This window comes from Aethalodelphis obliquidens, unplaced genomic scaffold, assembly GCF_003676395.1.
Source record: "Aethalodelphis obliquidens isolate GAN/ISIS:26980383/991018 unplaced genomic scaffold, ASM367639v1 scaffold18, whole genome shotgun sequence".
NCBI lineage: Eukaryota > Metazoa > Chordata > Mammalia > Artiodactyla > Delphinidae > Aethalodelphis > Aethalodelphis obliquidens.
This window is the reverse complement of record NW_020837962.1, coordinates 3,832,489-3,859,998: the sequence shown is the minus strand read 5'-3', so window position 1 is coordinate 3,859,998 and position 27,510 is coordinate 3,832,489. Positions and strand designations below refer to the sequence as shown.

At 41.7% G+C, this 27,510-nt stretch overlaps 1 protein-coding gene across 2 annotated transcripts; it reads right to left on the bottom strand.

Annotated features, from left to right (window-relative positions):
- Nucleotides 1-13,609: 13,609 nt before the first annotated feature.
- On the bottom strand, nucleotides 13,610-26,704 carry RSL1D1 (ribosomal L1 domain containing 1). Of its 2 annotated transcripts, none has more exons than XM_027117373.1 (9): nucleotides 26,551-26,704; nucleotides 25,580-25,719; nucleotides 23,648-23,786; nucleotides 22,427-22,575; nucleotides 22,238-22,339; nucleotides 20,862-20,955; nucleotides 20,651-20,776; nucleotides 17,976-18,248; nucleotides 13,610-15,845 (listed from the first exon to the last, which is right to left on the bottom strand). In XM_027117373.1, exons 1-9 carry the CDS (start codon nucleotides 26,647-26,649, stop codon nucleotides 15,519-15,521), a joined length of 1,449 nt encoding a protein of 482 aa, XP_026973174.1. In that variant the 5' UTR covers nucleotides 26,650-26,704; the 3' UTR covers nucleotides 13,610-15,518. The 2 variants fall into 2 exon arrangements, with proteins under 2 accessions (XP_026973174.1, XP_026973175.1); XM_027117374.1 differs by lacking the exon at nucleotides 26,551-26,704 and adding an exon at nucleotides 26,198-26,518.
- Between the last annotated feature and the right edge of the window lie 806 nt (nucleotides 26,705-27,510).

Here is a 27,510-nt window from a genome sequence, read left to right as displayed (position 1 = left end):
AACAGGAAACGCATCTGAGGAATTGCAATAGTCAGTGAACTTTTTTAAACATACCTGAGTTCACCGAGTAATAAGAAAAAAGACATCTTTAGTGACTTTCAAACATTCCACAACATATATTTTTAAAAACGTAGTTTCCTTTACCTGATTAAATGAATCTCCTTAACAGCACAGAGGCAAACACCCTTCAAGATGAAACGTCGATCAGAGCTATTTCACTGCGTTTCTTTTCTAGGAGACAGGATCTTGATTGGATAATTGCAATAACATGAATTCACCCATCAGCTTTCATCCCAATTAATCCAATGATAGAAGATGCTGAGGGGCTGAGAAACTTCTTACAGGGGAGATGGGTAGGACACGTATTATATGTGATTAAGTATCAGGCACTTATGTGAAACACTAGGAAATCATACGTTTGTTTCCCCTTGGCTGTTGATGGTGGTGGTTTCATTTGTCTTCACCCGATGATGGTTTGGTCAAGATGAGGGAAACCTCCTTCTCAGCTACCACCCAATTTGTACCAGGGTTTCCCAATTGCCCTGAGCTTGAGAATCCTGGGACCCTTGTTGAAAGCACAATTCACCTGGTGCTTCATGGAGGTTCCGGCAGTGGGACAAGGAGCATGGACTTTCCACGGCACCAGGAGATTCTTAATATCGGCAAAGGTTGTAGAAACACTGCTTAAAATTATTCACCCTACGCTTCTTTATTCACAGCTTCATGGAGGTATAAAAAACAGCACACATTTAAAGTGTGCAATTCAATGAGTTTTGACGTATGTTATATACAATGAAAGCATCAACACAAATAAGATCATAAACACATCCATTGCCCCCCAAAGTTTCTTTGTGCCCCTTTGTAATTCACGTCTCCTTCCCTCCCATCCCCAGGCAACCACTGATCTGCTTTTTGTTACTATAGATTACTTATCATTTTATATATATGACATCATTCAGTATGTATTCTGTCTTGTTTCTTTCACTTAGGATAATTATTTTGACATTCATCCTTTTGCTTTGTGTATCAATAGCTTCTCCCTTTTTATGTAGTATTCCACTGTTGGGTATAGTATATCCCAATGAATTCATTCCCCCACTAATGGATATTGAGGTTGTTTTCATTCTGGGACCATTACAAATAATTGTAGATAATGAAAGAAGTACAGTTAAGAAGAGATAACTTTCTTTTCATTAGAAGAAAAATTTTATTAACAAAACTTGAAAAATATAAATGGTAAAAAGGAAGGAAGTGAAAAACTCTATACATATGAAACAGAGACAGAAAATACACCATCATGCTTGGGAAGTGGGGCTTTGGATATTACTTTTCTTACAAATCTTCAGTCATTTCAAAAACATGTATTCCTATATCAGGGATGGAGAGGCCAAAGCAAGGAGTTTATAGTTAATATTAAAATAATACCGAGGAATTGCCTGTATGACAGATCGGCAGAACTGCTGGGCACCCACATATTATCTCCTAGCTCCTTGCTGCTGGACGGCACAGAAACATTCTCTACTTTTGGGAATGTATTTTTATTTCCTATAACCTTTCCCAGGTCAGTGGGATACTGACACAGATAAAGGCAATTTCATTTTGTAAAAAAAAAAAATTTTTTTTTTTTTTACGAATACTTATACATTGGGGAAATTTTGAAAAATATAAAATGATTCAAGTAGAAATAAAGATTATTACTTACCCCACTACCCAGAAATGACTACTGTTAATGATTTCCCGTTGCGTTTCCTTTTTTTAATTTTTATTTATTTATTTTTTGGTCTGCGTTGGGTCTTCATTGCTGCGTGCGGGCTTTCTCTAGTTGAGGCGAGTGGGAGGCTACTCTTCGTTGTGATGCGCAGGCTTCTCATTGCGGTGGCTTCTCTTGCTGTGGAGCACAGGCTCTAGGCACGTGGGCTTCAGCAGTTGTGGCGCACAGGCTCAGTTGCTCCGCGGAGAAAATTATTAGGTCTGAGTACTAAGAATGCTACTTTAGTAAAACAAACTGGGAAGCTTTGATTTACAATGCACGATATGACGTTGATGGTGATGATGACGATGATAGATCTCACGACCTTTATTCTCCAACTTTTTAGGTTTTTGTCTCTACATTCAGTTTTGATAATTAATATGTTCCCAAAATATTCATTCCGTCTAGATTTTCAAATGTGTTGGTAGGAAGTCAACCATAATTCCCTTTGATTTTTTTTCCAGCCTATTTTTCCTGTCTTGGTTATTAAACAGTGAACGTTTATTTTGTTTGGCTGTACAGGGGTTTATTGATCTGTCACCTTTTTCTAGAAAGAGCTTTCGGTTTTACCTGTTCATTTGTTATTTTTAGCTTCCTTCTTTTAAAGCCTTTCCTGCATTTTATTAGTTTCCTCCCAATTCCTTAAGTTGAATGCATATATGATTTTCAGTTTTTGTTCAAAAAATAATTGCAAGTTTACTTAGAAAAGTGAAACCCAGAACCATAAAGGAAAAAAGTATTTTAGTATGCAAGATTTCATTAATTAAAATAGGGTAACTGTTATATTTGTATCATTAACACACACACACATGTATATAACACATGTAGACAAGAGACATATAAAACATATGTAGATCCCTAAAATACAAAGAACTGCAAATCAAGGACAAAAATCCAATAGCCTAATAGAAAAGTAGTCAAGGCATAAGAATAGGAGACCCACCTCTGAAGAAATGCAAATGTAAGTTAATACACATAAAAAGATATGCAGCTCAACCAACAATAATATTATAAGAAGCACCTTTAAGTGACTTTCAACACACTAAGCAAAAATCAAGCTACTCATTTTATAGAAGAAATGATAGTTTCTCACACCTGGTCCAATAGGCAACCGTTTAAATTTTTTTTTGAATATAAGAAATAATTTCCCCCAAACAGCCAGTTACCTTTCAAGCGAAATGTCTTTAGATGAAAAGAGAGTCAACATGGTTCTGTGTTTCTTTTTTATGATTTAGGCTCTTGACTGGATAATTGAAATAACATGGGTTCTCATGGGGAACAATTTTCACACATCAGATTATTTTTTTTTCTGGTTTAATCCGATAACGTAAATACCTTGATTCTATAGATTTGAAGGAAATTCCTAGCAGTGAGAGACTAGGGCCAAATGCATATAGTTCATTCAAATGTCCAATGTAAAAAAATAATAAGAGGAAGTAAAAACTCGTTTACTCTGTCTTTTACTTGGCGGTTTCATTTGATTTCACCTGCTGAGGATTTGGTAAAGATGTAGTGGAAGCAACTTTTTACTACCAGGTTCGTTATACCAGTGTTTCCCTACCTCGCTGAGCATAGGACTCATCTGGCCTCTTGTTAAAAACACAGATTCCTGAAACTTCCCTGGTGGTCCAGGGGTTAAGACTCTGCGATTCCACAGCAGGGAGCATGGGTTTGATCCCTGATCAGGGAACTAAGATCCCGCATGCCACTCAGCACATCCAAAACCCAAAAAAATACACAGATTCCTATGTCCCACTGTGTGTAATTCCAGTGATTAAGTGGGCCTGCAATGGAACCAGGAGTGTGCATTTTTCAAAAGTGCCACCCCTCACTTCCTAAATAGGAAATAGGAAATTTCCTATTTCCTCTGTGCTCTCAATGATAGACATTTAAGGGAGTAAATTGCAGGAGTACTGGCGTTTGTCCACTGCAAAATAATTTCACTAAAGAAATGTTAGAAAATATAGTTTAGAAGAAAAATACTTATGCATAGGAAAAATATTGTAAGAAAATATATCAAAATATTAAAACATGAACTGTGCTTATGTTTGAGAGGTGAAATTATGGGTATTATTTACAGATTTTCAGACTAAAGACTGCAGAGCGCACTAAAAATAGTTCATGGCAGTATTCCCATTTCAGAGATGGAAAAAACAAGCACAAATATTTATGGTTGTTTCAAAACAGGATACCTCAAGAGAATGAGAAGACAAGCCACAGACTGGGAGAAAATATTTGCAAAAGGCACATCTGATAAAGGACTGCTATCCCCCAGTATACAAAGAATCCTTACAACTCAACAATAAGGAAACGACCTGATTTTTAAAATGAGCCAAAGCTCTTAATAGACACCTCACCAAAGAAGATGTACAGATGGCAGATAAGGACATGAAAAGATGCTCCACATCATCTGTCATCAGGGAAATGTAAATTAAAACAATGAGATACCACTACACACCCATTACAATGGCCAAAATCCGGAACACTGACAAGACCAAATGCAGACGAGGATCTCTCATTTACTGCTGATGGGAATACAAAATGGTGCAACTAATTTGGAAGACAGTTTGGCAGCTCCTTACAAAACTAAACATACTCTAATGATATGATAAAGCAATCACACTCCTTGGTATTTACCTAGAGGAGTTGAAAACTTACGTCCTCACAAATAGCTGCACATGCATGTTGATAGCAGCGTTATTCACAATTGCCAAAAACTTGGCATACAATAATGCTAATATTCCGGGCAATGGAATATTATTCAGCACTAAAAAGAAATGTGCTATCATCAAACCATGAGAAGACATGGAGGAATCTTAAGCACCTACTACTAAGCGAAAGAAGCCAGTCTGAAAAGTCTACCGACTGTATGATTCCAACTCTATGACATTTTGGAAAAGGCAAAACTATGGAGACAATAAAAAGATCAATGGTTGCCAGGGGTTCTGGTGCAGGGAGGGGAGAAGGATGACTAGGCGGAGCACAGGTGATTTTTAGGGCAGGGAAAATACTGTGTGTGATACCATAATGGTGGATACATATTATCAACATTTATCCAAACCCATAGAATATACAACATCAACAGTGAACCCTAAAATAAACTACGGACTTTGGGTGATAATGACGTGTCCGTGTAGGTTCATCTGTTGTAACAAATGCGCCACTCTGGTGGGGATGTTGGTGATGGGGGAAGGCTATGCATGGTGGGCATGGGGGTGGAGGTGTATAAGAAATCTCTGTACATTCTGCTCAATGTTGCTGTGAACCTAAAACTGCTCTAAAAAAATTGTCTTAAAAACAACCACCACCAACACAGAAGACTTACATGCATACACGTAAGAACTGCTGATATGTAAGATTCATGAGGAATGACCAGGTGGTACTCTGAGATGGAAAAACTAGATGTCTTTGCTCTACTCTCTAGCTCTTTGTCATGAGGGTTGAGGGGTGTCTTTTGACAAGTTTCACTTCTTGTAACTTTTCAGTAAGTCATGAGAATAAGGAGAGAAACTCAGTAATTTTCCTTTTATTTTTTAAACACTTTTTTCTGATTATAAAACTAATTCCTGTGCCTTTTGGAAAATTTAGAAATTATAGAAACACAGAATAAAAACAACCTATAATTCACCACCCAGAGATAAACGTTATTAGCATTTTGTGGAAATTAGCTTTTCCAAGTCTTTTGGTGCACATATTAACTTTAAGACAGAACTGGAAAGAGATTGTATATCATGTAACTTTCTCTGTGCCATCAATAATAAATAGTAAACATCCCACGTTTATTAATTTAAACATCGAATTTAAATATTTCTTAGCATACTTTTCTATAACATTTGTAATGATTGCATAGGTTTTCAATGAATTGCTCTGTGTCCAAACCATAAGGATTTAACCAAATCCTTATTGTAATACTATATTAAATTTGTTTTCTGTTATTTTTCAAATATTAAAAATCAGTACACATTACATATAGACCATGGCATGCAACTTTGATTGTTCCACTAAAATAATTATCTATTCCTAACAGTTTAATTGCTGTGTCAATGAGTATGAACACTTGAAAGCTAAAGCCATTCTAGAATGCAGGCTTAAGGCTTCATTGCAGGCTCTAAAGGGGAACGTCAGTTATACTTGTCATCAAAATAGATATGACTTATTAAGTACCTACTACATGCCACTTTTTTTTAACTTTGCTTACCTTTATTTATTTATTTACTTAATAGATATTTATTGGAATATAATTGCTTCACAATACCGTGTTAGTTTCTGTTGCACAACAAAGTGAATCAGCCATATGCATACACATGTCCCCATATTCCCTCCCTATGAACCTCCGTCCCAGCCTCCCCATCCTACCCACCTAGGTCATCGAAAAGCACGAAGCCGACCTCCCTGTGCTATGCTGCTGCTTCCCACCAGCCAACTATTTTACATTCGGTAGTGCATATATGTCGATGCTACTCTCACTTTGCCCAAGCTTCGCCCTCCCACCCCATGTCATCAACTCCACTCTCTATGTCTACCTCTTTATCCCTGCCCTGCAACTAGGTTCATCAGTACCTTTTTTTTTTTTTTTAAGATTCCATATATATGCATTAGCATACGGTATTTGTTTTTCTCTTTCTAACTTACTTCACTCTGTATGACAGACTCTAGGTCCATCCACCTCACTACAAATAACTCAATTTCATTTCTTTTTATGGCTGAGTAATACTCCATTGTATATATGTGCCACAATCTTCTTTATCCATTCATCTGTCGATGGACACTTAGGTTGCTTCCATGTCTTGGCTATTGTAAATAGTGCTGTAGTGAATATTGTGGTGCATGTCTCTTTTTGAATTATGGTTTTCTCAGGGTATATGCCCAGTAGTGGGATTGCTTGGTCATATGGTAGCTCTATTTTTATTTTATTTTATTTTTATTTTTTTTGCTGAACGCGGGCCTCTCACTGTTGTGGCCTCTCCCGTTGCGGAGCACAGGCTCCGGACACGCAGGCTCAGCGGCCATGGCTCACGGGCCCAGCCGCTCCGCGGCATGTGGGATCCTCCCGGACCAGGGCGCGAACCCGTGTCCCCTGCATCGGCAGGCGGACTCCCAACCACTGCGCCACCAGGGAAGCCCTGGTAGTTCTATTTTTAGTTTTTTAAGGAACCTCCATACTGTTTTCCATAGTGGTTGTATCAATTTACATTCCCACCAACAGTGTAGGAGGGTTTCCTTTTCACCACACCCTTTCCAGCATTTATTGTTTCTAGCTTTTTTGATAATGGCCATTCCAACCGGTGGGAGGTGATATCTCATTGTAGTTTTGATTTGCATTTCTCTAATAATTAGTGATGTTGAGCAGCTTTTCATGTTCCTCTTGGCCATCTGTATGTCTTCCTTGGTGAAGTGTCTATTTAGGTCTTCTGCACATTTTTTAACTGGATTGTTTCTTTTTTTGATATTGAGCTCCATGAGCTTTTTCTATATTTTGGAGATTAATCCTTTGTCTGTTGTTTCATTTGCAAATGTTTTCTCCCATTCTGAGGGTTGTCTCTCTCTTTTTTTTTTTTTTTGGCCACGTTGTGTCTTCGTTGCTGCACACAGGCTTTTCTTTAGTTACAGCGAGCAGGGGCTACTCTTCGTTGTGGTGCACTGGCTTCTCGTTGCAGTGGCTTTCTCTTTTTGCCAAGCATGGGCTCTAGGCGCGTGGGCTTCAGTAGTTGTGGCACGCAGGCTCAGTAGTTGTGGCTTACGGGCTCTAGAGCACAGGCTCATTAGTTGTGGTGCATGGGCTCAGTTGCTCCGCAGCATGTAGGATCTTCCCAGACCAGGGCTCGAACCTGTGTCCCCTGCATTGGCAGACAGATTCCTAACCACTGTGCCACCAGGGAAGCCACTGTCTTTTTGTCTTGTTTATGGTTTCCTTTGTTGTGCAAAAGCTTTTAAGTTTAATTAAGTCCCATTTGTTTATTTTTATTTTTATTTCTGTTACTCTATGAGGTGGGTCAAAAAAGATCTTGCTGTGGTTTATGTCAAAGAGTGTTTTTCCTCTAAAAGTTTTATAGTGTCTGGTCTTGCATTTAAGCCTTTAATCCATTTTGAGTTTATTTTTGTGGATGCTGTTAGGGAGTGTTCTAATTTCATTCTTTTACATGTAGCTATCCAGTTTTCCCAGCACCACTTATTGAAGAGGCTGTCTTTTCTCCATTGTACGTTTTTGTCTCCTTTGTCATAAATTAGGTGCTCATATGTGCATGGGTTTATCTCTGGGCATTCTATCCTGTACCCATTGATCTATATTTCTGTTTTTGTGCCAGTACCATACTGTCTTAATTACTGTAGCTTTGTGGTATAGTTTGAAGTCAGGGAGCCTGATTCCTCCAACTCCATTTTTCTTTCTCAAGATTGCTTTGGCTATTCAAGGTCTCTTGTGTTTCCAAACGAATTGTAAGATTTTTTTGTTCTAATTCTGTGAAGAATGCCATTGGTAGTTTGATAGGGATTGCACTTATTCTGTAGATTGCTTTGGGTAGTATAGTCATTTTCACAGTATTGATTCTTCCAATCCAAGAACATGGTATATTTCTCTACCTGTTTATGTCATCTTTGATTTCTTTCATCAGGTTTTATAGTTTTCTGAGTACAAGTCTTCACCTCCTTAGGCAGGTTTATTCCTAGGTATTTTTTTGTTGTTGTTGTTGCAATGGTAAATGGGAGTGTTTCCTTAATTTCTCTTTCTGATTTTTCATTGTTGGTGTATGGAATATCTTTTTCCATCCCTTCACCTTCAGTATGTATGTGTCCCTAGGTCAGAAGTGGGTCTCTTGTAGACAATATATATATGGGTCTTGTTTTTGTATCCATTGAGCCAGTCTGTGTCTTTGGTTGGGGCATTTAACCCATTTACATTCAAGGTTATTATTGATATGTATGTTCCTACCATTTTCTTAATTGTTTTGGGTTTGTTTTTGTGGGTTTTTTCTTCTCTTGTTTCCTGCTTAGAGAAGTTTCTTTAGCATTTGTTGTAAAGGTAGGTTATTGGTGCTGAATTCTCTTGGCTTCTGTTTGTCTGAAAAGCTTTTAAGTTCTCCATCAAATCTGAATGAGATCCTTGCTGGGCAGAGTAATCTTGGTTGTAGGTTTTTCTTTTTCATCACTTTAAGTATATCCTGCCACTCCCTTCTGGCCTACAGAGTTTCCACTGAAAAATCAGCTGATAAACTAATGGGGATTCCTTTGTATGTTATTTTTTGTTTTTCCCTTGCTGCTTTTAATATTTTTTCTCTGAATTTAATTTTTGGTAGTTTGATTAATATGTGTCTTGGTGTGTTTTTCCTAGGGTTTATCCTGTATGGGAGTCTCTTTGCTTCCTGGACTTGGGTGACTATTTCCTTTCCCATGTTAGGGAAGTTTTTGAGTATAATCTCTTCAGATATTTTCTCAGACCCTTTCTTTTTCTCTTCTTCTGGGACCCCTATAATTCGAATGTTGGTGAGTTTAGTGTTGTCCCAGAGGTCTATGAGATTGTCTTCAATTCTTTTCATTCTTTTTTCTTTATTCTGCTCCTTGGCAGTTATTTCCACCATTTTGTCTTCCAGCTCACTCATTCGTTCTTCTGCCTCAGTTATTCTGTTATTGATTGCTTCCAGTGTATTTTTCATTTCAGTTGTTGTGTTGTTCACCTCTGTTTGTTTGTTCTTTAGTTCTTCTAGATTTTTGTTAAACATTTCTTGTATTTTCTCAATCCATGCGTCCATTCTATTTCTGAGATTCTGGATCATCTTTACTATCATCACTCTGAATTCTTTTTCAGGTGAATTGACTATTTCCTCTTCCTTTATTTGGTCTTGTAGGTTTTTACCTTGCTCCTTCATTTGTGACATATTTTTTGCTGCCTCTCTCTCTCTTTTTTTTTTTTTAATGAGTGGGATTGTGTTCCTGTTTTACTGGTCTTTTGGCCTGAGGCTTCTAACACTGGAGTTTGTAGGCTATTGGGTGGAGCTGGGTCTTGGTGCTGAGATGAGGAACTCTGTGAGACTTCACTCCAGTGAATATTCCCTGGGGTCTGAGCTTCTCTATTAGTCCAATGGTTTGGAGCTCCCACCGCAGGAGCCTCCGCCTGACCCCGGGCTCGTGAATCAAGATCCCCCAAACTGCGTGGGGTGGCAAAAAAAAAAAAAAAAAAAGAGAACAATAACAAAGTAAAAAATAAAATTAGACTAGGAAACTAACAGATATGTTAGAAAGAATATAAAGATAAAATATAGATGAATCAACCATCAGAAGGTACATCAGTTCCACAATAGTAAAAAAGAGGAGGAGGGAAAAGAGAAAACAAAACAAACAAAAAAAACGGGGAAAAGGTCTTGGTTGTGGGGGGCGGGGCTTAAGCAAGGGCGAGGTTTGGGTGGTGCGCGGGGCCTATGCGCAGGACCCACAGGGCTGGAAAAGGTCCTGGGGGGGTGGGGGTGGGGCTTAGGCTCCAGGAACAGAAGGGGGCCAGGTGAACCCCCCACCCCTGGTCTCAGAGGGCAGGGGACCTCACCTGGGAGCCCAGCAGGCTTCCTGGGCTCGAGTGGGTGGGGCAAACACCCTCTGCTCCTCTCCCTTTCCTCCCGGAGGGCCCCTCCCGCCTGCCTCTCTTGATCTCCCTGGCCTCAGGGGTGCCGATCTTGTCTGACCTCCACTTTTCCTCCCCCCTCAGTCCCCCTACATCCTACCAGTTCACTCTGGGGTTCCTCCTGTCTCCTTGGGGGTCAAAGTCCCCCAGCAGCGGCTGGCGGGTGTCCTAGTTGTGGGGAGACGCTAACTCCGCATCTTCCCACAGCACCATCTTGACTCCTCCCCTCTACATGCCACTTTTATAACTCTAAATCTTGTGAGTACCCTCTACAGTAAGTACATTAATTCCCATTTTATAAATTAGAAATCTGAGGCTCAGAGAGGTTAGGGTTGAGTGGTGGCGCAGAAACAACAGAATTAGGATTGAAACTCAACTCCATCTGGCTCTAGAATTATTCCCTTTCTGCTAACCCAGTAGGTACATAGTTTCCTCACGTTAGGGCGTACTTGGAACATGTCAGCATCTGTGTGGTACACAGAGAGAAACCGGAAGGGATTTAGAGGCATCCATATGAGATTTGTGGGGAAAATGCAAAACATTCTTTACATTCTAGAATTATATTAAAATAAAATATACCCTGTTAGGTGATATTAAATATTGAATAAAACTCCCAAATGTGTTTTTATATTTGTAAATGAGAAGTTTGAACTTGCTTCTGTGAACATAAATTTTTCTTATCAAAGCTGTATTGAGATATAATTCATGTAACATAACATTTACCCTTTGCAAATGTACAATTCAGTGGTTTTTAGTATTTTCACAGAACTTTACAACCATCACCTCTAATTCCAGGACATTTTCATCATCCCAGAGAGAAACCCTGTACCCATTAGTGGTCACTTACCATCCCCTCCCTGCCCCTGACCTTGGCAACCAATAATCTACTTTCTGTCTCTATGGCCTTGCCTATTCTAGACATTTTATATAAATGAAATCTTACAATATATGGTTTTTGTGTCTGGTTTCTTTTACTTACCATAGTGTTTTCAAGGTCCATCCATGTTGCAGCATGTATCAGTAAGTCATTCCTTTTTGTGACTGAATAATATTCCATTGAATGGATATGTTACATTTTCTTTATCCATTCATCAGCTGGTGGACATTGGGTTGTTTTCACTTCCAGTCTACTAAGAATAGTGCAGCTATAAACATTCAGTTGCAAGTCTTTTTGTGGACCTATGTTCTTAACGCTCTTGCGTGTATACAAAGGAATGGATACAGTAACTCTACGTATTAAACCCTTTCAGAAAATGACAGACTTTCCCAAAGCAGCCACACCATTTCATATTCCCACCTACAATGCAATAAAGGTTGCAATTTCTCCACATCTATCTTGTTATTGTCTTTTGGATTACAGCCATCCTAGTGGTGTGAAGTGGTACCTCATTGTGGTTTTGATTGGTATTTTCCTGATGACTAACAATGATCATCTTTTCACGTGCTTGTTGGCCATTTGTATACCTTCTTCAGGCAAATGTCCATTCTGATCCTTTCCTCATTTTAAAAATTGGATCTTTTTGTTACTGAATTATAAGTTTATGTATTCTAAATACACATTCCTTCTCAAGTACGTATTTCCTTTCATTCTGTAGGTTGCCTTTTCACTTTTTTTTTTTAAATTTTTATTTATTTTATTTATTTTTGGCTGTGTTGGGTCTTCACCACTTCGCGCGGGCGTTCTCTAGTTGTGGCGAGCAGGGGCCACTCTTCATTGCGGTGCGCGGGCCTCTCATTGCGGTGGCGTCCTATTGCAGAGCACGGGCTCTAGGCACGCGGGCTCAGTAGTTGTGGCTCACGGGCTCTAGAGCACAGGTTCAGCAGTTGTGGCACACGGGCCTAGCTGCTCCACGGCATGTGGGATCCTCCCAGACCAGGGATCGAACCCATGTCCCCTGCACTGGCAGGCTGATTCTCAACCACTGCGCCACCAGGGAAGCCCCACCTTTTCACTTTTTTGATGGTGTTTTTTAAGGCACAGAAATTTTAAATTTGGATGCAGTCCAATTTTTCAACTTTTCTTTTAGCACTTGTGTCTTAGGTAGCATAGCTAAGAAACTACTGCCTTACCTAAGGTCATGAGGATTTACTCCTGTGTTTTCTTTTAAGCGTTTACATTTAGGTGTAGGATCCCATTTTATTTTCCATTAGTTGAAGACTGTCTTTTCCCACTGAATTGTCTTGGCACCCTTGTCAAAAATCAGCTGAGCTTAAACGCAAGGGATTATTTCCGGATTCTCTATTCCATTCCATTGGTCTATATGTCTGGTTCTTTTTCTAGTCCCTTCCTACGATCTCCACTAGCACTTCCTTCTAAAAGCATATTCTACATTTAAAACATTTGACAGACATCAAGAGAAGTTCCCTAACCCCTGGGCCCACCTCCTTGCAGCCAAACTGTGCCCCTGTATCAAAATTCTGAGGATGCCACTCCACTAACTAGACTAGGGCATCTCTTGAAGGGCAAAGCTGTGTTTTGTGAATTAGTTTTTCAAATCTAGTACCTTGGCAGTTTGTAGAAACTTAATGGTTAAAGGGTATGTGGGTAAGTGGCTGGCTGAGTGAATGAAATAAAAACTTGGTAGCTCAACAGCTGAGCTCAACAGTTTTTGAGACTGTAAGGTTGAGTACACTGGAGGAATAGATTTTGAGGGAAATCTGTAATGAAAAGTTGATTGTTTGATTCACATAAGCTAACATCTTTTAGATAGCTAAGAAACATCTTTTTAGGTGAGTCAAAATCATACACATGCCCTATTTCCTGTATCTTCTAGTACAGAAAATGCCCCGAGTTATACAAACAAGGATTAATCTTTTTAAGATAGTGTTAACTAAGATGTAGAATCTGGGATTAAATATATCCACCTAAATAATTTGCCATTTTCCCTCCAGGACCATTATACAGAAATCACTATAACCAAAATTTTATTTGTGGTCTTTTATCACATGCATTCATTCCTTTAAGATCCAAGCACCGATGAGGGCTTCTCGCATTTCTTAAAGTCCTAATTGGGAATCTTGGCACTGCGACTACTAACACACTAATTGCAGGCAAGGAAAACATAGCAAATTTAAGAGATAAAAATGCAGGTAGTGCAGAACGTTCAAATATTTAATTAAATGACAAAAGACTTCTTTGCTAATTAAACCCTAAACATCCATCAACTGAATGAAGTACATAAAGTGGTTTTGGTCTGGTGACAAGACAAAATGACTTAGCAATTTCTTTGCATTCAAATATTTCTCAAGACTATGAATAAAATGTAACCTTTATTAAACACTTGGACAGTTTTAAATACATTCAAGGCATTTAAAATATTAAAATTTCCATGCTTATTACAGTTCCTAAGAAACAAATTAACTAAGATTCAATTACTTCTTCAGAACAAAAACGTGGCAAATTTCTCCCACCAGATCTGGTTTTGTCCATTAAATCTCTATGGCATGGAGGATGAATCCAGAAAACCCAGTGTTGACTTCCACTGAAACATAAGCCACATACTCAACCTCTTATCCCACAAAACAATGTAATTTACTGCACAGATTTCCAGTACTCCTCTTGGCCCCTGGATAGGCCATTATTGGCTCCCAGCCCTCGCAGCCATGAGGTAAGGTGCCTCCCAAGCTTAAGCCTTGGAAATCTAGCACCATGATGTGAACATTTTCATTACAATTCAGAATTATCTCTAACTCAACTGTGGCCTTCAATTGTCAAAAAACTATCATCCTACTCAAGAAACTTAAGTAAATCTGCTCTTTTCAACATAGAGAGCTATGAGAATTTCTACAGAGGGAAACTAGACGCACAGTGGAACAGGAAGGTAAACATCTGCTTGGTATTCAACAGGGACTAAGCTACAGGCCAAAGAACCACTGGGTGTTGCAAAGTCTTTAGGTGGCTAGAGGATGGGATTAAAAAAACATACAGCTAACCCCAGAAAACTGTCAGGGAGAGCACAGACTATATGATTAGGTAGGTAAGTTTGCCCTAAGCAAAGCAGTAGACTTAAATCTTCATCTTTGAATAAGTTAAGTTTCTATGGTAAACAAATCAATTACACTAAAACCCTACATTAAATGTAGTATACTCACTTTTACAAGCCTAAAGGACAGTGGAATGAAAAACAAATTATTTTGTATTTCAGAGGTTTTCATGATTTAAAAAGCTGTCTCAACTCCTTGACTTGCTGGAGAACCATCTGAAGCTTTGATTCCTTTAGTCGTTATGTTCACGAACCCTATTACCTTTGAAAGCATGCCTCACTGGCCTTTCCTATACTACACTGACTATGTCACTCACTATTAGAGATGCGTACCCCAGTTCAAATGCAGGGAAAGGCCGAGTACCTGAAAAGTCACGTACTGCCTCAGGATATATTTGACAATGACCCAAAGTTTAAGAGTCTACTCTCCCAAGCTTCCTACCCTAGAGCTCTCACATAAAAATAGGTCTGTTTAGGGTGAGGAGGAATCTGGAGGAAGATGGAAAGGCTTATGGAAGACAAATATTTTCTTGCCTCCAGCGTTCAGGATTCGATCCAGTGCCTCTGTGAATGACTCCATGTTAATCTCCCCCAACAAATGTATGCTAACTCAGTGATCTGCAACCTTGGCTCATCACCATCCGGGTCCTGGAATCGATTACTTTAATTTCGATTCCAAGGCCTTTTCTAAGACCCATCTCAGCATGAGGGCCACGGCTGACTTGCACGCAGTGAGCCCATCAGTGGCCTGCAAACAAGCTTTGGATGTGTCTGCACAGATTACTGTGATGCAGCTGTCATGTGAACAAATGGCTTAAAGCAGATGAGGAAAAGGGTCACATCATAGGCATTCAAGTGAAACCAACAAGACATGGGATGCCAATTTTATACTGAGAAACAAATGTTTACTTTAATAACAAAAAAACACAACCACAGAGAAGCACTGTATTTTCCCTCTACTGCATTAGCAAATACAAAGAGCAATGAAATAAATGGATTTACTTCAAACTACTGGTTCTTACACCCATGAACATGTATGAGAATTACTTGTGGAGGTTTTAAAAACTATTTAAGTCTAGGCCTCACTCAGCGGTTCCAACAGGGGTCAGGACCCAGGTATTTTTTACAAGCTCTTTAGATAGCTCTGATGAGTAGCCTGCTGTTTGAGTCTCTGACTTTAGGTTGACTGGGGTACTTTGGGATTTTTGGGCCACTGTTTGGGGGTACGGGGAGCTTTTTTCGCAGATTTACTAGCAGTAGTGAAGAACTTGGCCTCTGGCTTTTTAGGAGTCTGTCTTGGGTCTTTTTTCCCCAGCGAAGAGGTTCTTTCTTTCTCCAACTCTTCTCTGATTCTTGCCTTCTTCCCTGGGCCTTTACCTGGGGTCTTGGGCTCCGGAGCTGTTGGGGTCTCCAAAGCTGGGGAGGCCTTTCTCTTCTTCCCATGAGGTGTGTTGGGACCAGGACTCTTCTTTCGAGACTTCTTTCCTGCAGCATCTTTTTGTGTCTAAGAAAAAGAAAAAAGTGTGTGTGGTGTGGGACAGACAACTGATGATGTAACTCTAAGAGTTACTGTTTTTAAAATTTAGGGAACCCCTAAGAGGGAAACTGCAGCACGATGAATGAGGAATGGCTTTTTCCTCCTGCCTCAAAATCATTTTGAAAGGCAGCTGTACTCCACTATTAATGACTGTAAAAAGGACTCTGGCACCTCCCTGGTCTAACCATCTTTCCTTATGGCTGCGGCTAAGGACTCCTAGAAGCACTGGGAGCACAGGAAGACCTGTGACCTAAATACTGACTCTTCTTCACCTCCAGTTGTAAATTCCTCGCACGTGGGTTATGGCAGGGGGTTCCGTAACAGTGTGTGTGAAAACCAACTGGGGTGCCTGTTAGCAAAAGGGAGGACCGTGTTCCAGACTGGAAATCCTGGATTTTCCAAGCACCCCAGATGATGTGGCTGATGATCCAAGGACAACATTCCAGCAATGGACTCTGTCCCACACAGAAAGAGGTTATACAGACAAAACAACCAACAAAACTTTGTTTTTGAGTTAACATAAAACAGATGGAAAATTTGAAAAACATTGAAAATATAAAAAACAAAACTCTCTAAAAACTTTACCACACAATATTAATATTATTCACTACCTTTTCCCCATGAGTATGTATTTAAAAGCCAAGTATTATGCTCTTTCCCCAACTATCTCATTAGTATTTCCTAAGCACTATAAACTCGTACTAAACGTTATCTTGAATAACTTTATAAAAACTACCGCAAGGGTACATTAGCATTTTCTCACTTTTGCTTCTACAGTGAACAATGCTGAAACTTTCATATCTTTCCCCTCATCAAATTCCCTAGATGGGTTCAAAGGGCATACACACTTCCACACTCTTTTTTAGGCCTCGCCTCGTCGCTTGTGGTATCTTAGTTCCCTGACCAGGGATCGAACTCTGGCCCCTGGCAGTGAAAGCGCTGAGTCCTAACCACTGGACTGCCAGGGAACACCCAACACTTCTACACTCTCGATGCGTATCACCCACTCAGGAAGCTATGCTTTCCACTCTTTAATTTCCAACACATTACCTGCCAGTCCCATTATAACAAATATAGCTTACTTTTTCTAGAAACAATTATACTGCCTACAGTTAATATACTGATCAACATTAATTTCAAATATTTTTTAAAAAAACCTCACTAGCAGCTTGGGGACACTGTAAAAGGAATACTTCACTAGCAGAGGAAAATTATAACTCCGTTGAAGATGTTAAGGATTACTGTGAGGAAAAAATACATAACAGGTAAAGCGCAGTAACAGCCCTGGGTTGACTCTAATGGGCTGTGCCAAGGGGCCATGTGTCTCATGCGCACATGGTGAGGGCAGCCCTCTACTCTCTTAGGGACCCATTTCTCTCCTTATTTTCAAGAGGTCTCCCCCCAATATTTGGATAGATACTATGAGTATGAGCAAAAACATTATCAAAATGGGAATCCCCTGGCTGTCCAGTGGTTAGGACTCAGCGCTTTCACTGCCATGGGAACGCGGTCGATCCCTGGTTGGGGAACTAAGATCCCGCAAGCCTCGTGGTGCGGCCAAACAAAACAAAAACAAAAAAACATTATCAAAGCACCCCAAAACAAAAAAACTCCGTTCCTTTAAATCACCTCCTCTGAAACCCATGAAGTCAGATTTCTGTAAGAACCATGCAGGGTGGGGTGTTTGAAAGGTTTCAGAGGCAGACTCCAGCACCCAAGTTTCCCTTGGTAAATTTTCTGAAACTAATTATGTGGTGACTGAGGACTCACCTTCAGAAACTGAACCTGCTTTTCAAAACCACAGGCAACGTTTTTTAGAACTATTAATATGGCCGAGTCTCCCTTGATTCCAAGGTACACAAAAGGCTGTGCTGACTACACATCGCTTCACTATTTAGGAGGGGGACAGAGTCAGTCGGGGTTCTTGGGATTTACCCTAGTATTTTTCATCCATGACTTCACAATCTCTGGCAGAACAGACTTTTATAAACGATGCCTCCCAGCTGCATAGCACTTCCCGTCCCTCACCAAGTGCCTGCCTGGCACACGGAGCCCTGGAATCCGTCCATGATGGATATTAAATATTAATGAAAATACCTCTATGCTTCTTGCAGCTGGAGTTTCCTTCACTGCTACCAGCAGTGGGATTTCATCTTCAGACTCGTCTTGAGCTTTAGGGGGGGTGCTCACCCCACCGGTCTCCTTCTGGGGTCCAGGGTCCTGGGCTGGAGCACCACCAGTTTTGGGGGCCGGTGCATCGGTAGTCGGGGCTGGTGCAGCCTTTCCAGCCTGTTTCATAAGCTTCTTGTTTCCTTTCTTTTCCTGCTGTCTTTTAAGACGTTCTTTCTTCTTTTGGCTTTTCTTTGATACCTATCAAAAAAAAAAAAAAGCATAATATTAACGGGGGACTCTTTTGTTGGTAAATAAATGGCACAGACTTAGCACGCGCAGTCAGGTCATCCATAAGATCCCTGAAAGGGCCTTGACCTGTACAAGATCCAAGCACATGAGTCCCATTGCCAGCACTTGAACCCCAACTCTGCTTTGCCTCAGAGTCCCAGCCAAAGATGCATTTTATGTGGTAAATTATATTCAGAATCTAGGTATCTGAAGTGTGCAGTCACCAGCTGTGTGGAAGTCAACCTCATTTACAGGCGAGTTACGAATAATCCAGAATTGTATAGTATGTGATGTGTTGAACTTCCATATATGCAGGTTCCACATCTGCAGATTCAACCAAATGTGAATCAAAAGTATTCAAGGGGGCTTCCCTGGTGGCGCAGTGGTTGAGAGTCCGCCTGCCAATGCAGGGGACACGGGTTTGTGCCCTGGTCCGGGAAGATCCCACATGCCGTGGAGCGGCTAGGCCCGTGAGCCATGGCCGCTGAGCCTGCGCATCTGGAGCCTGTGCTCCGCAACGGGAGAGGCCACAACAGTGAGAGGCCCGCATACCACAAAAAAAAAAAAAAAAAATTCAAGGGAAAAAAAAAATTCCAAAAAGTTCCAAAAAGCGAAACTTAAATTTGCTGCACTCTGACAACTATTTACATAGCACTCACATTGTATTAGTCATAAGTAATCTAAAGATGATTTAAAGGGCGTCCAGTGATTAAGACTCTGTGCTCCTGGGAGTGCTGGGGGCCCGGGTTTGATCCCTGGTTGGGGAACTAGATCCCGGATGCTGCAACTAAAGATCCCGCATGAGGCAGCGGAGATCCTGCGTGCCGCAATTAAGACCCGGCACGGCTAGCTAGCTAGCTGGCTAAATACACAGATAGATAAATAAATATTAAGAAAAAAAAGATTATTTAAAGGGTGCCAGAGTTTATGTGCAAATACTATGCTGCCTTATACAAGGGACTTTAGCACCCACAAATTTTGGCATCCTTGGGGGGGATCCTGGAACTAATCCCCCCATGTATGAGATGGGTGACTGTACATCTCCGTGAAGCTGCTACAAAAACAAAAAACCCTGATATTTTTTTCCTGCCTGAGTTTGTGGTTGAGAGTTAACACAGTAGCAAGTTTACATAGCTAGAGGTCCATTATCCTTACCACAGAGTACTGTTAGATAACGTCTATAACTGTGACAAAATTCCATTTTAACCAGCAATTCCAACATTGTCACCAAGCCCTCAACTGAATCTGACAAACAGCAAAAAATTCAGACTTCTTGTTTCCAGTAACAGCAGTTTATGTTATTTTGGATTATGAAAACAAGTAAAAAGTAGGGTAAAATATTAACAACTTTTTTCATAAAAGCACTGATGAGCTGATTACACTGTAAGAAATGTTTGCCCCGAGAGTATTTGCTGATCCCTAACTTTTAACAGCTGTTATGACTGGGCACAGGAGGGCAGGGGTGTGAAGTGGAGAAATCAAATCCTAATGTCCATACCAGGCAGGGATTCTAAGTAAAAACCTCATTACAATAAGCTGGGACCCCAATGAGTCGGACCCTCAGGATAGAGACGAACAGGGGGCAGAGCCGTGAGGATCTGTCACCGTGGGTGGATTTGAATCATTCAGGGAACCTCAAGCCTTGAGTGTGCTTCTAGGTGGTTCTGGGTTGAGAGTGCCCCAAGGTGCCTGGCTGCCATAAGTCTAAATCCTCTCGGGAAAGATCTTCATCCCACCCCTCAAGTTACTTCTACAAATAATTTTCCAAATGGACTATCCACGATACAGTCCACAATAACTAAGTACACAGGAACCAGCAGGTAGAGACAACCCGCTACATCACCAAGACGGCTAATGGTCTGAATTATCAGACAATAAAACAACTATGCTTAATGGGTTCTAAGAATTAAGACAAACTGGAAGACTATTTAGATAACAGGAAACCAAAAAAAGGTAACGATAATTTGAAAAAGAACAAAACACAGAACTTCTAGAAGACAAAAAATTAAAAGACTGAGTCTAAAAACTCATTGGACACATCGATGAACATGGCTGGAGAAGGACCAAATGAACTAGGAGATTGGTCCAGCCAATAGCAAAAAGTTCCATTTTCTCTCATGCGGCTTTCTGCAATATTACCAGCAGCACTGAAAACCTACAAACCAAAACCAAGAGGTATGCCAGCCTCATACGATCTTGAATTTCGCCCATAAATAACCATGTATGAATACTGAATAGACTCGATTTCGGTTTTCCTCTTTCTCTCAGCTCCTCCTGACACTGCACAGGCCCCTTCTGAGCCTTTGTTCTCTCTTCCTGGGCTGCGCTTACAGCCTTGATTACGCCTGCCTGGGATGTGAACTTCTACTAACCTTTTTCTTCTGACTTTGTGTGCGTAGTCTCCTGGCTTCACCACAACTGCTGACAAATGAAGAAAAGACAGGCAGGGAAACCGATCTCTCAGTCTTCACGTACAAGAGCTTCACGCTCTCCCACTTCTGAAACAGAGAGAAGAGTAACATCATTTGTAGGTCTTTTGTTCCTTTAAACAAATGGCCAGTGGAAGCATCTGCGAGACCGTACCTCCGGCAGTTTCTGTGAAAGCCTTCTTGTGACGGCAACAACGTTTTCCACGATGTGCTGAACTTGCATCCCAGTGTGACCAATGCGGATGGTACTGAAATTTAATAAAGCATTAGATACAGAGAGCTGAAAAAATAACTTGGTTTTCAAAATAAAGCATAAGCAGGTATGTGAGAAATACACAATCCTAAAAAAAATTTTTTTAATGTAAAATCATTGAAATCTTTAGGTTCTCAATTTATTTTAAAGGAAGATGATCATCCTTCATGTTCTAGAAGTGCCCTCCTCCTGAAATATGCCCTACCATCAAGAGGTGACTGAGGAGCTGGCACCTAACCATGTGAGGCTGGGAGGGGCAGTGGGGAGGGCCAAAGGGAATTCCACCTTCATTCTGGAAAACACAGGTCACTGAGTCAGCCCTCAAGCTTTCCTGAGGGCAATTACCCCCAGCAGCGGCTGTTCTGAAAAGGACCACCCCCAGGAGGACTGCTTGCTACCTTTATAGCTCCACTGACCTGACACAGCGGCCACCTCTAAAATGAACAGTTGCTCGTGTAATAGCACCTTCTGGCCAAGAGCAAAACCATCCCCTCAGCTGAAGCAGAGGGCAGCCGCAAGCCAACGGGGAAGCCCAGAAATGCCCACTGCTCAGCCACTGGGTCCACTGGTCCTGGCAGCCCCCACTCTCCCCACCATGGGAGCTAAAAGGCAGGCTGGCTGTCGGCAGGATGAGTGCAGAATGAGGATGAGACGGGCTGATGCTCCTACCTCCCTCCCTCCAAAGATGGGGCTCTGCCCATTCTGTGTGCCCACTGTCACTGACCTGCATGTACACCCTGAACCAGGCTTATTCTCCTGTTTTCCTAAACATCTAAAGGTGCCCTGTACAGGGACTTCCCTGGTGGTCCAGTGGTTAAGACTCCATGCTCACAATGCAGGGGGTGCGGGTTCAATCCCTGGTTGGGGACCTAAGATCCCACACGCTGCATGGCACATCCAAAAAATTAAAAAAAAAAAAAAGGGTGCCCATCCAGTACAGTAAAAATCAGCAGACGTGCCTTTTAAAATTTCAGTTAGTTAAAATCAGGTGAAGTTAGAAGTTCAGATCCTCAGCTGTGGAAGCCATGTTTCAAGTGCTCAGCAGCCATCTGTGGCTCATTCTTCTGCATGAGACTACACAGCTATAGACCATCTCCACCACTTTGGAAGGTTCTAGGGGGCAGCACTGTTCTAGAGAATTGAATACTTCTAAAGAATGAATTTTAGTTTTAACAGAAGAGTCTGGTTTCATTAATACTATCTTATTTTAAAAAGTTTATAAAATCATTATTAAATATAAAATGAAACAGAGGCACACCTTAACGCCTTTTACCTACCTGCAAGAACCACTTTTAGAGATGTTTAAGACAGTTCCCCCTACACAGTCACTGATCTCTCTGGATAAATTCTTGGCCTGAAGGTTTACAGGTACTGGAACTCTAAAACAATACAAAGGCGTTTACAGCAGCACATACACACCCATAAATTTCACGCTACTAAAGTCCAGTCATTGCTGAGAAACTTACTTCTTTCTGTTGTAGAAATGTCTCCCGAGGTGTGAGGGTAAGAGCCGCCTGATTCTGGCGTCCGTGATGAAGAAGTCGAAACTACCCAAGAGGCGGAGCTTAGCTTCATAGGCTTTATATTCCTTTTTTAAAGTTCGGAGGGGGATAATCTAGAAAATGTAAAAACATGAATCTATATACAAAACAGAAACAGACTCACGGACACAGAAAACAAACTTATGGTTACCAAAGGGAGGGGAGGGACAAATTAGGAGTTTGGGATCAACAGATACAAACTGCTATACATAAAATAGATAAGCAACATGGATTTACTGTATAGCACAGGAAACTATACCCAATATCTTATAATAACCTATAATATAATCTGCAAAATAAACAAACAAAAAACCCTGAATCACTATGCTGTACACCTGAAGCTAACAATATTGTAGACCAACTATACTTCAATAAAAAAGAGAGAGAGGGGAAAAAAAAGGTATAAAAACAAAAAATTAAGAACCTGAACAACAAGAAGAAGAAATACTGGGGCAATTTGTATTTGGATTTTAAAATGCCCTGGGGTCACAGTTTAGTGAACATGTGAGTATCTAAAACAGCACAGGCACAGGGGCAAATGAGTCGGGACCTCAGCTAAAGAAACCGAACCAATGACTACAAAACGGGGGAGGGGTGCCAAGTCAGAGGCAAACCCAGGATGCTCTGGAAGGAGAGAGAAGTGACACAACGGAGCAGCGTTCTATAAAATCTTCAAGATATAATCATTACTGATGCACGTGTTGAGCTTTTAGGTCAACATACCTCAACAGTCCATCTGTCACAGGGAAGAGGGAATATGCCCTACCTAAGGCCAATGAGAATTAAATTAAAAAGAGAAAATTAAGTTAAAAATTAAATTCCTAGGAGAGAAACATGTACCAGGAATGTCACTTTAATTGAATCCAATCTTTTAGTTGTCTTGAAAATATTAACCTGCTCCCTACCTGAGAAATATGCTTTTTTCCCATAACATATTTTATTGAACACAACAGATCTAAAATACCATGTTTAACTGTAATTTACAGAAATTATTTTATATTCTTTTTCCATATTAAGTCCTTAAGATCCAGTATTTGTGTTACATCTTAATTCTGACTAGCCACGTATCAAGTGCTTAATGCCATGTGTGGCTAGGTGCTACCATGATGGACAGCTTAGCATTCGTCAGTTACAGCTATTCATTACCTGAGAAATGATTTTAACTCCATGCTTGTTCAAAAGCTTCTTATAAAAACGTTCTGTCTGTTCGGGAGTTAAATTAGGTTCATCTTTGGTAAATAAACAGATATCTGCTAAATCTGATCGAATACCATGAGGCAAGGACCTGCAAAATACATGAGAACGAACCAAGGAATAAAGCATTATAACTGATAACATGTATGTTTATATGCCACAGAATACACAATAAATTCACTGTCATCTCAATAAACTTCATTCATGCTTTTAAAGCAAATACACTACTGAGAACATTTAAAAATATATCTAGGGCTTCCCTGGTGGTGCAGTGGTTGAGAGTCCACCTGCCGATGCAGGGGACACGGGTTTGTGCCCTGGTCCGGGAAGATCCCACATGCCGCGGAGCGGCTGGGCCCGTAAGCCATGGCCGCTGAGCCTGCGCGTCTGGAGCCTGTGCTCCACAACGGGAGAGGCCACAACAGTGAGAGGCCTGCGTACCGCAAAATAAATAAATAAATAAATAAATAATCTAGTTTTCAGTGGTACAGAGGAGAGATTTAACATTCAAATACTAAATCACCACAAATATCTGCAGGCCAAAACATCAACTAATATTTGGGATACAATTAAGACTTAAAATATAATCAAAGATACTCAAAGTAGTGCACATGTAATTATTATTATTTTACGTGTTGCTATATAAGCATACGTACTACCATGTGCTAGAATAATCTAGTTTCATCAGGACAGTTCTGATTCAGAACTCTACCTTGCAGAAACCCCTGGGCTCCATAAACATAACTCTCAAGACCAGAAACAGAAAACGGAGCAAACCTACAGGGACCAGCAAACATGAATTATGTTGAGTCTCAAAAAGGTTTAGCTCACTTTCTAGGCCTACATGTTCTGAGGAAACATTTCCTCAGTTTAAAAAGAGAGCAATCCGCAGTAGCAGGACTTGGCAAACGAGATGGCAAGTGGCAGAAATCACCAAGAGGTGAGCAGTTGGAAAAACACCGCGGAGAAAGTAAGGGCTTTCCAGAAGCAAAAACCCGCCTGGGCAGAGGTATGGAATAAAGAACGCACCCAGATACATAAAGCAATAACTAAGGCAATCTGGCTGGTGCGGTTTGTGAGAATGAGTTAAGAGAGAGTCTGAGGGTCAAAAGGGTCTTTCCAATTTGTAGTCATTCTTAACCCCTATCACCCACCTTTATGGGGAAAAGAAAAAGAAGTTATCCCACACACTGCTTTCTATAGCACAGCTGGCTTTTTAACACCCAAGAAATGAGAGACTCCACAGAGAGGCAGGGTTACCAGACAGAATATAGGACATCCAGTTAAATCTGAACCATTTTTTAAGTATAATTATGTCCCCAACATTACATGGGACCTACTTATCTAAAAAATTGCTTGTATTTTTATTTGCTAAATCTGGCAACTCTGCAGAGAGGGCATCTCTCACCTACGAGTCCTAGCAATAAGAATGTGCTATCACCATGGGTTTTTTTCTCTTAGGAAATCACGGCCAAATTTTTAATTGTCTGTATAAAGGAGTGAGTTCAGGACCTCAGGGATTTTAGCTTGCAACTAGCTTGACGTGGAAAGATAACAGATCCTATGAAAATATGAAAGCTGTTGCATTTATTCTAACCTCTGTCCTCTCAAAAACCAGGTTTTCAGATTCAATAGAACAGCTTAGGTCAAACTGTCCACCAAACATCCAGAAAACTGGTGACATTTCTAGAAAACTTAAGCACATCTGAAATCCTAGAAAACTTAAGAATGTCTGAAGACCTATGTTTTTGGGGGGCACAATTATTTCAACTCAAGATATCCTGAGTTTGCAAAGTTTCCACCAGAAACTAAGCTGCCGTTTGTTAAAGTTCCACGGAATGGCCAAGCCGATAAAAAGAGCAAAGGTAGAAAATCAGAACTTACAATCTGACCCTCAGTTCTTTACTTGGAATTTTCCATAATACCACCATTAAAAAGAAATTTTCATTCTCATTCAAAAGCAATCCATTTGCGTTTTTCCTGGATCTGGAATGTGCCAACAGAGCTTCTACTGCCTTTTTAATCTGCAAGGTGGAGATACACAAATAAATTACATCTCAATCGAATTTAAAACTTGCCCCCGCCCCAGAATTTGTCCCTGATAAATTTCTATTTTAGCAGGTAACCTCCACAACCGTATCCATTAGGATCCTGCAATTTGTAATCAGAGGAATGTAGCCACCTAAGTATCCGCTAATAGCATCGTCTACAGAAACGAGCCTCTTCTAAATATAACATCGAGACAGAGAGAACGTGCTTCCCCTGCCCTGGATGATGAAGGCAGTAATACCAATAAAAGCGCAATACACCTGCATCTAGTATTTCTTGAGCGCTTATTATGTGCCAGGCTCCCTGGGTACCGCGCTCTAGGTGCATCACCTCCTCTCAGAGACCATTTTAAATGCGAAGTTACTGAGGCTGGTAAAAATCAAGCGACTTGGCCAAAGTCAAAGGCAGGGAAGCACAGCCAGGTGGACCTCACCCCAGGATCCCAAGTTATACCTGCAATCCAACTCAAGATAAGAGACTTCCCTGGTGGTCCAGTGGTTAGGACTCCGCGCTTCCACCGCAGGGGACACAGGTTCGATCCCTGGTCGGGGAACTAGAATCCCGCAGGCCGCGCGGAGCAGCCAAAACAAAAAAATCCAACTCAAGAGAGCCAGGCCGCAGGGCTGGAGGAGGCGGGCGTCTACCCGCGAGTACAAAGCAGCGGGCGAGCCGAGGGCACCGCGAACGAGCGACCCTCCCAAAGCTCCGGAGGCGCCCACACCGGCCCGGAGCCCGCATTCCGCACCCGCGCCGCCCAAGGCCACGGCCATCCCGCTTCCGAACGCCCCTCCCCAGAGGCCACTCACCTGCTCTTCGTCCAGCTGCTCCAGGCCGGCCGAGGTCGCTGGAGTCGAAGCTGAAGTTGCGGTTGAGGTTGACGGTGGGGTAGAAGCCGAGGCCTCCATTTCGCGTTCACCTCGTGGAGACGCGCATCCGGATTCCAGGAGCTGGTTCCTGAGGCGCACGCGCGAAACCAGGCCCGTAGCCGGAAGTCGGGGGGCGGGGACTAGGCCCTCGAGTCACTTCCGGGAGCGCGGGGTCGAGTCTCTGGGCGTTGCGGCGACAGAGTTTGGCGGGCGAAAGCAAACAGAGGTAGGTATTCGCCCCGCCTGTGGTCTGTCACTTCCCAGAGGGATTACTTCTCTTTCTCTTCTTTTCCCGGTGTCTGTGAGGCGCGGGGAGCAGCCTGGTGACATCTCGCTCTCACTCTTCCACCGAAGAAATCGAGCGCCCGGAGGCGGGAGATGAGGCCTGTCCGCCCACCCCGTGGGGCCACCTGCTGTCAGTGGACTCCCCCCGCCCTCGACTTTAGGCTGGCGGCGTGGGGCGTGGGGAGCGCGGGGAGTGCGGCCTCATCACTCACCTGCCGGGTGACCTTGGGCGAACCTAGCCACAGTCCCCGCCATGGCCAGGGTGGCGGGCCCCTCCCCGCTGACTGGTGAGGATTCCGTGGGCTCGTGCGCGGGAAACACCAGGCGCGTCGTTAAGCGGTGTGGAGCCCGAGCGGTGAGCCGGAGCCAGTCTCCTGAGCTTCGGGGCTCACAGAGGGGGGAGGTAAGAGCATGTACACGTAAAGGTGCAGGCTGGAGAACGGGAGGAAGCCTCCCTTCCTCCCCACGGCCCCAGAGGTGACCACTGTTACCTGTTTCTCCTGGAACCTTCCAGGGATGTGCTAGGCATGTTTAGGAAATACTTACACTTTTTTCTCTTTAGCGATGGCTGGGTTTCAATTTTCTTTTCTTTTCTTTTTTAAACACAAGTAGTAG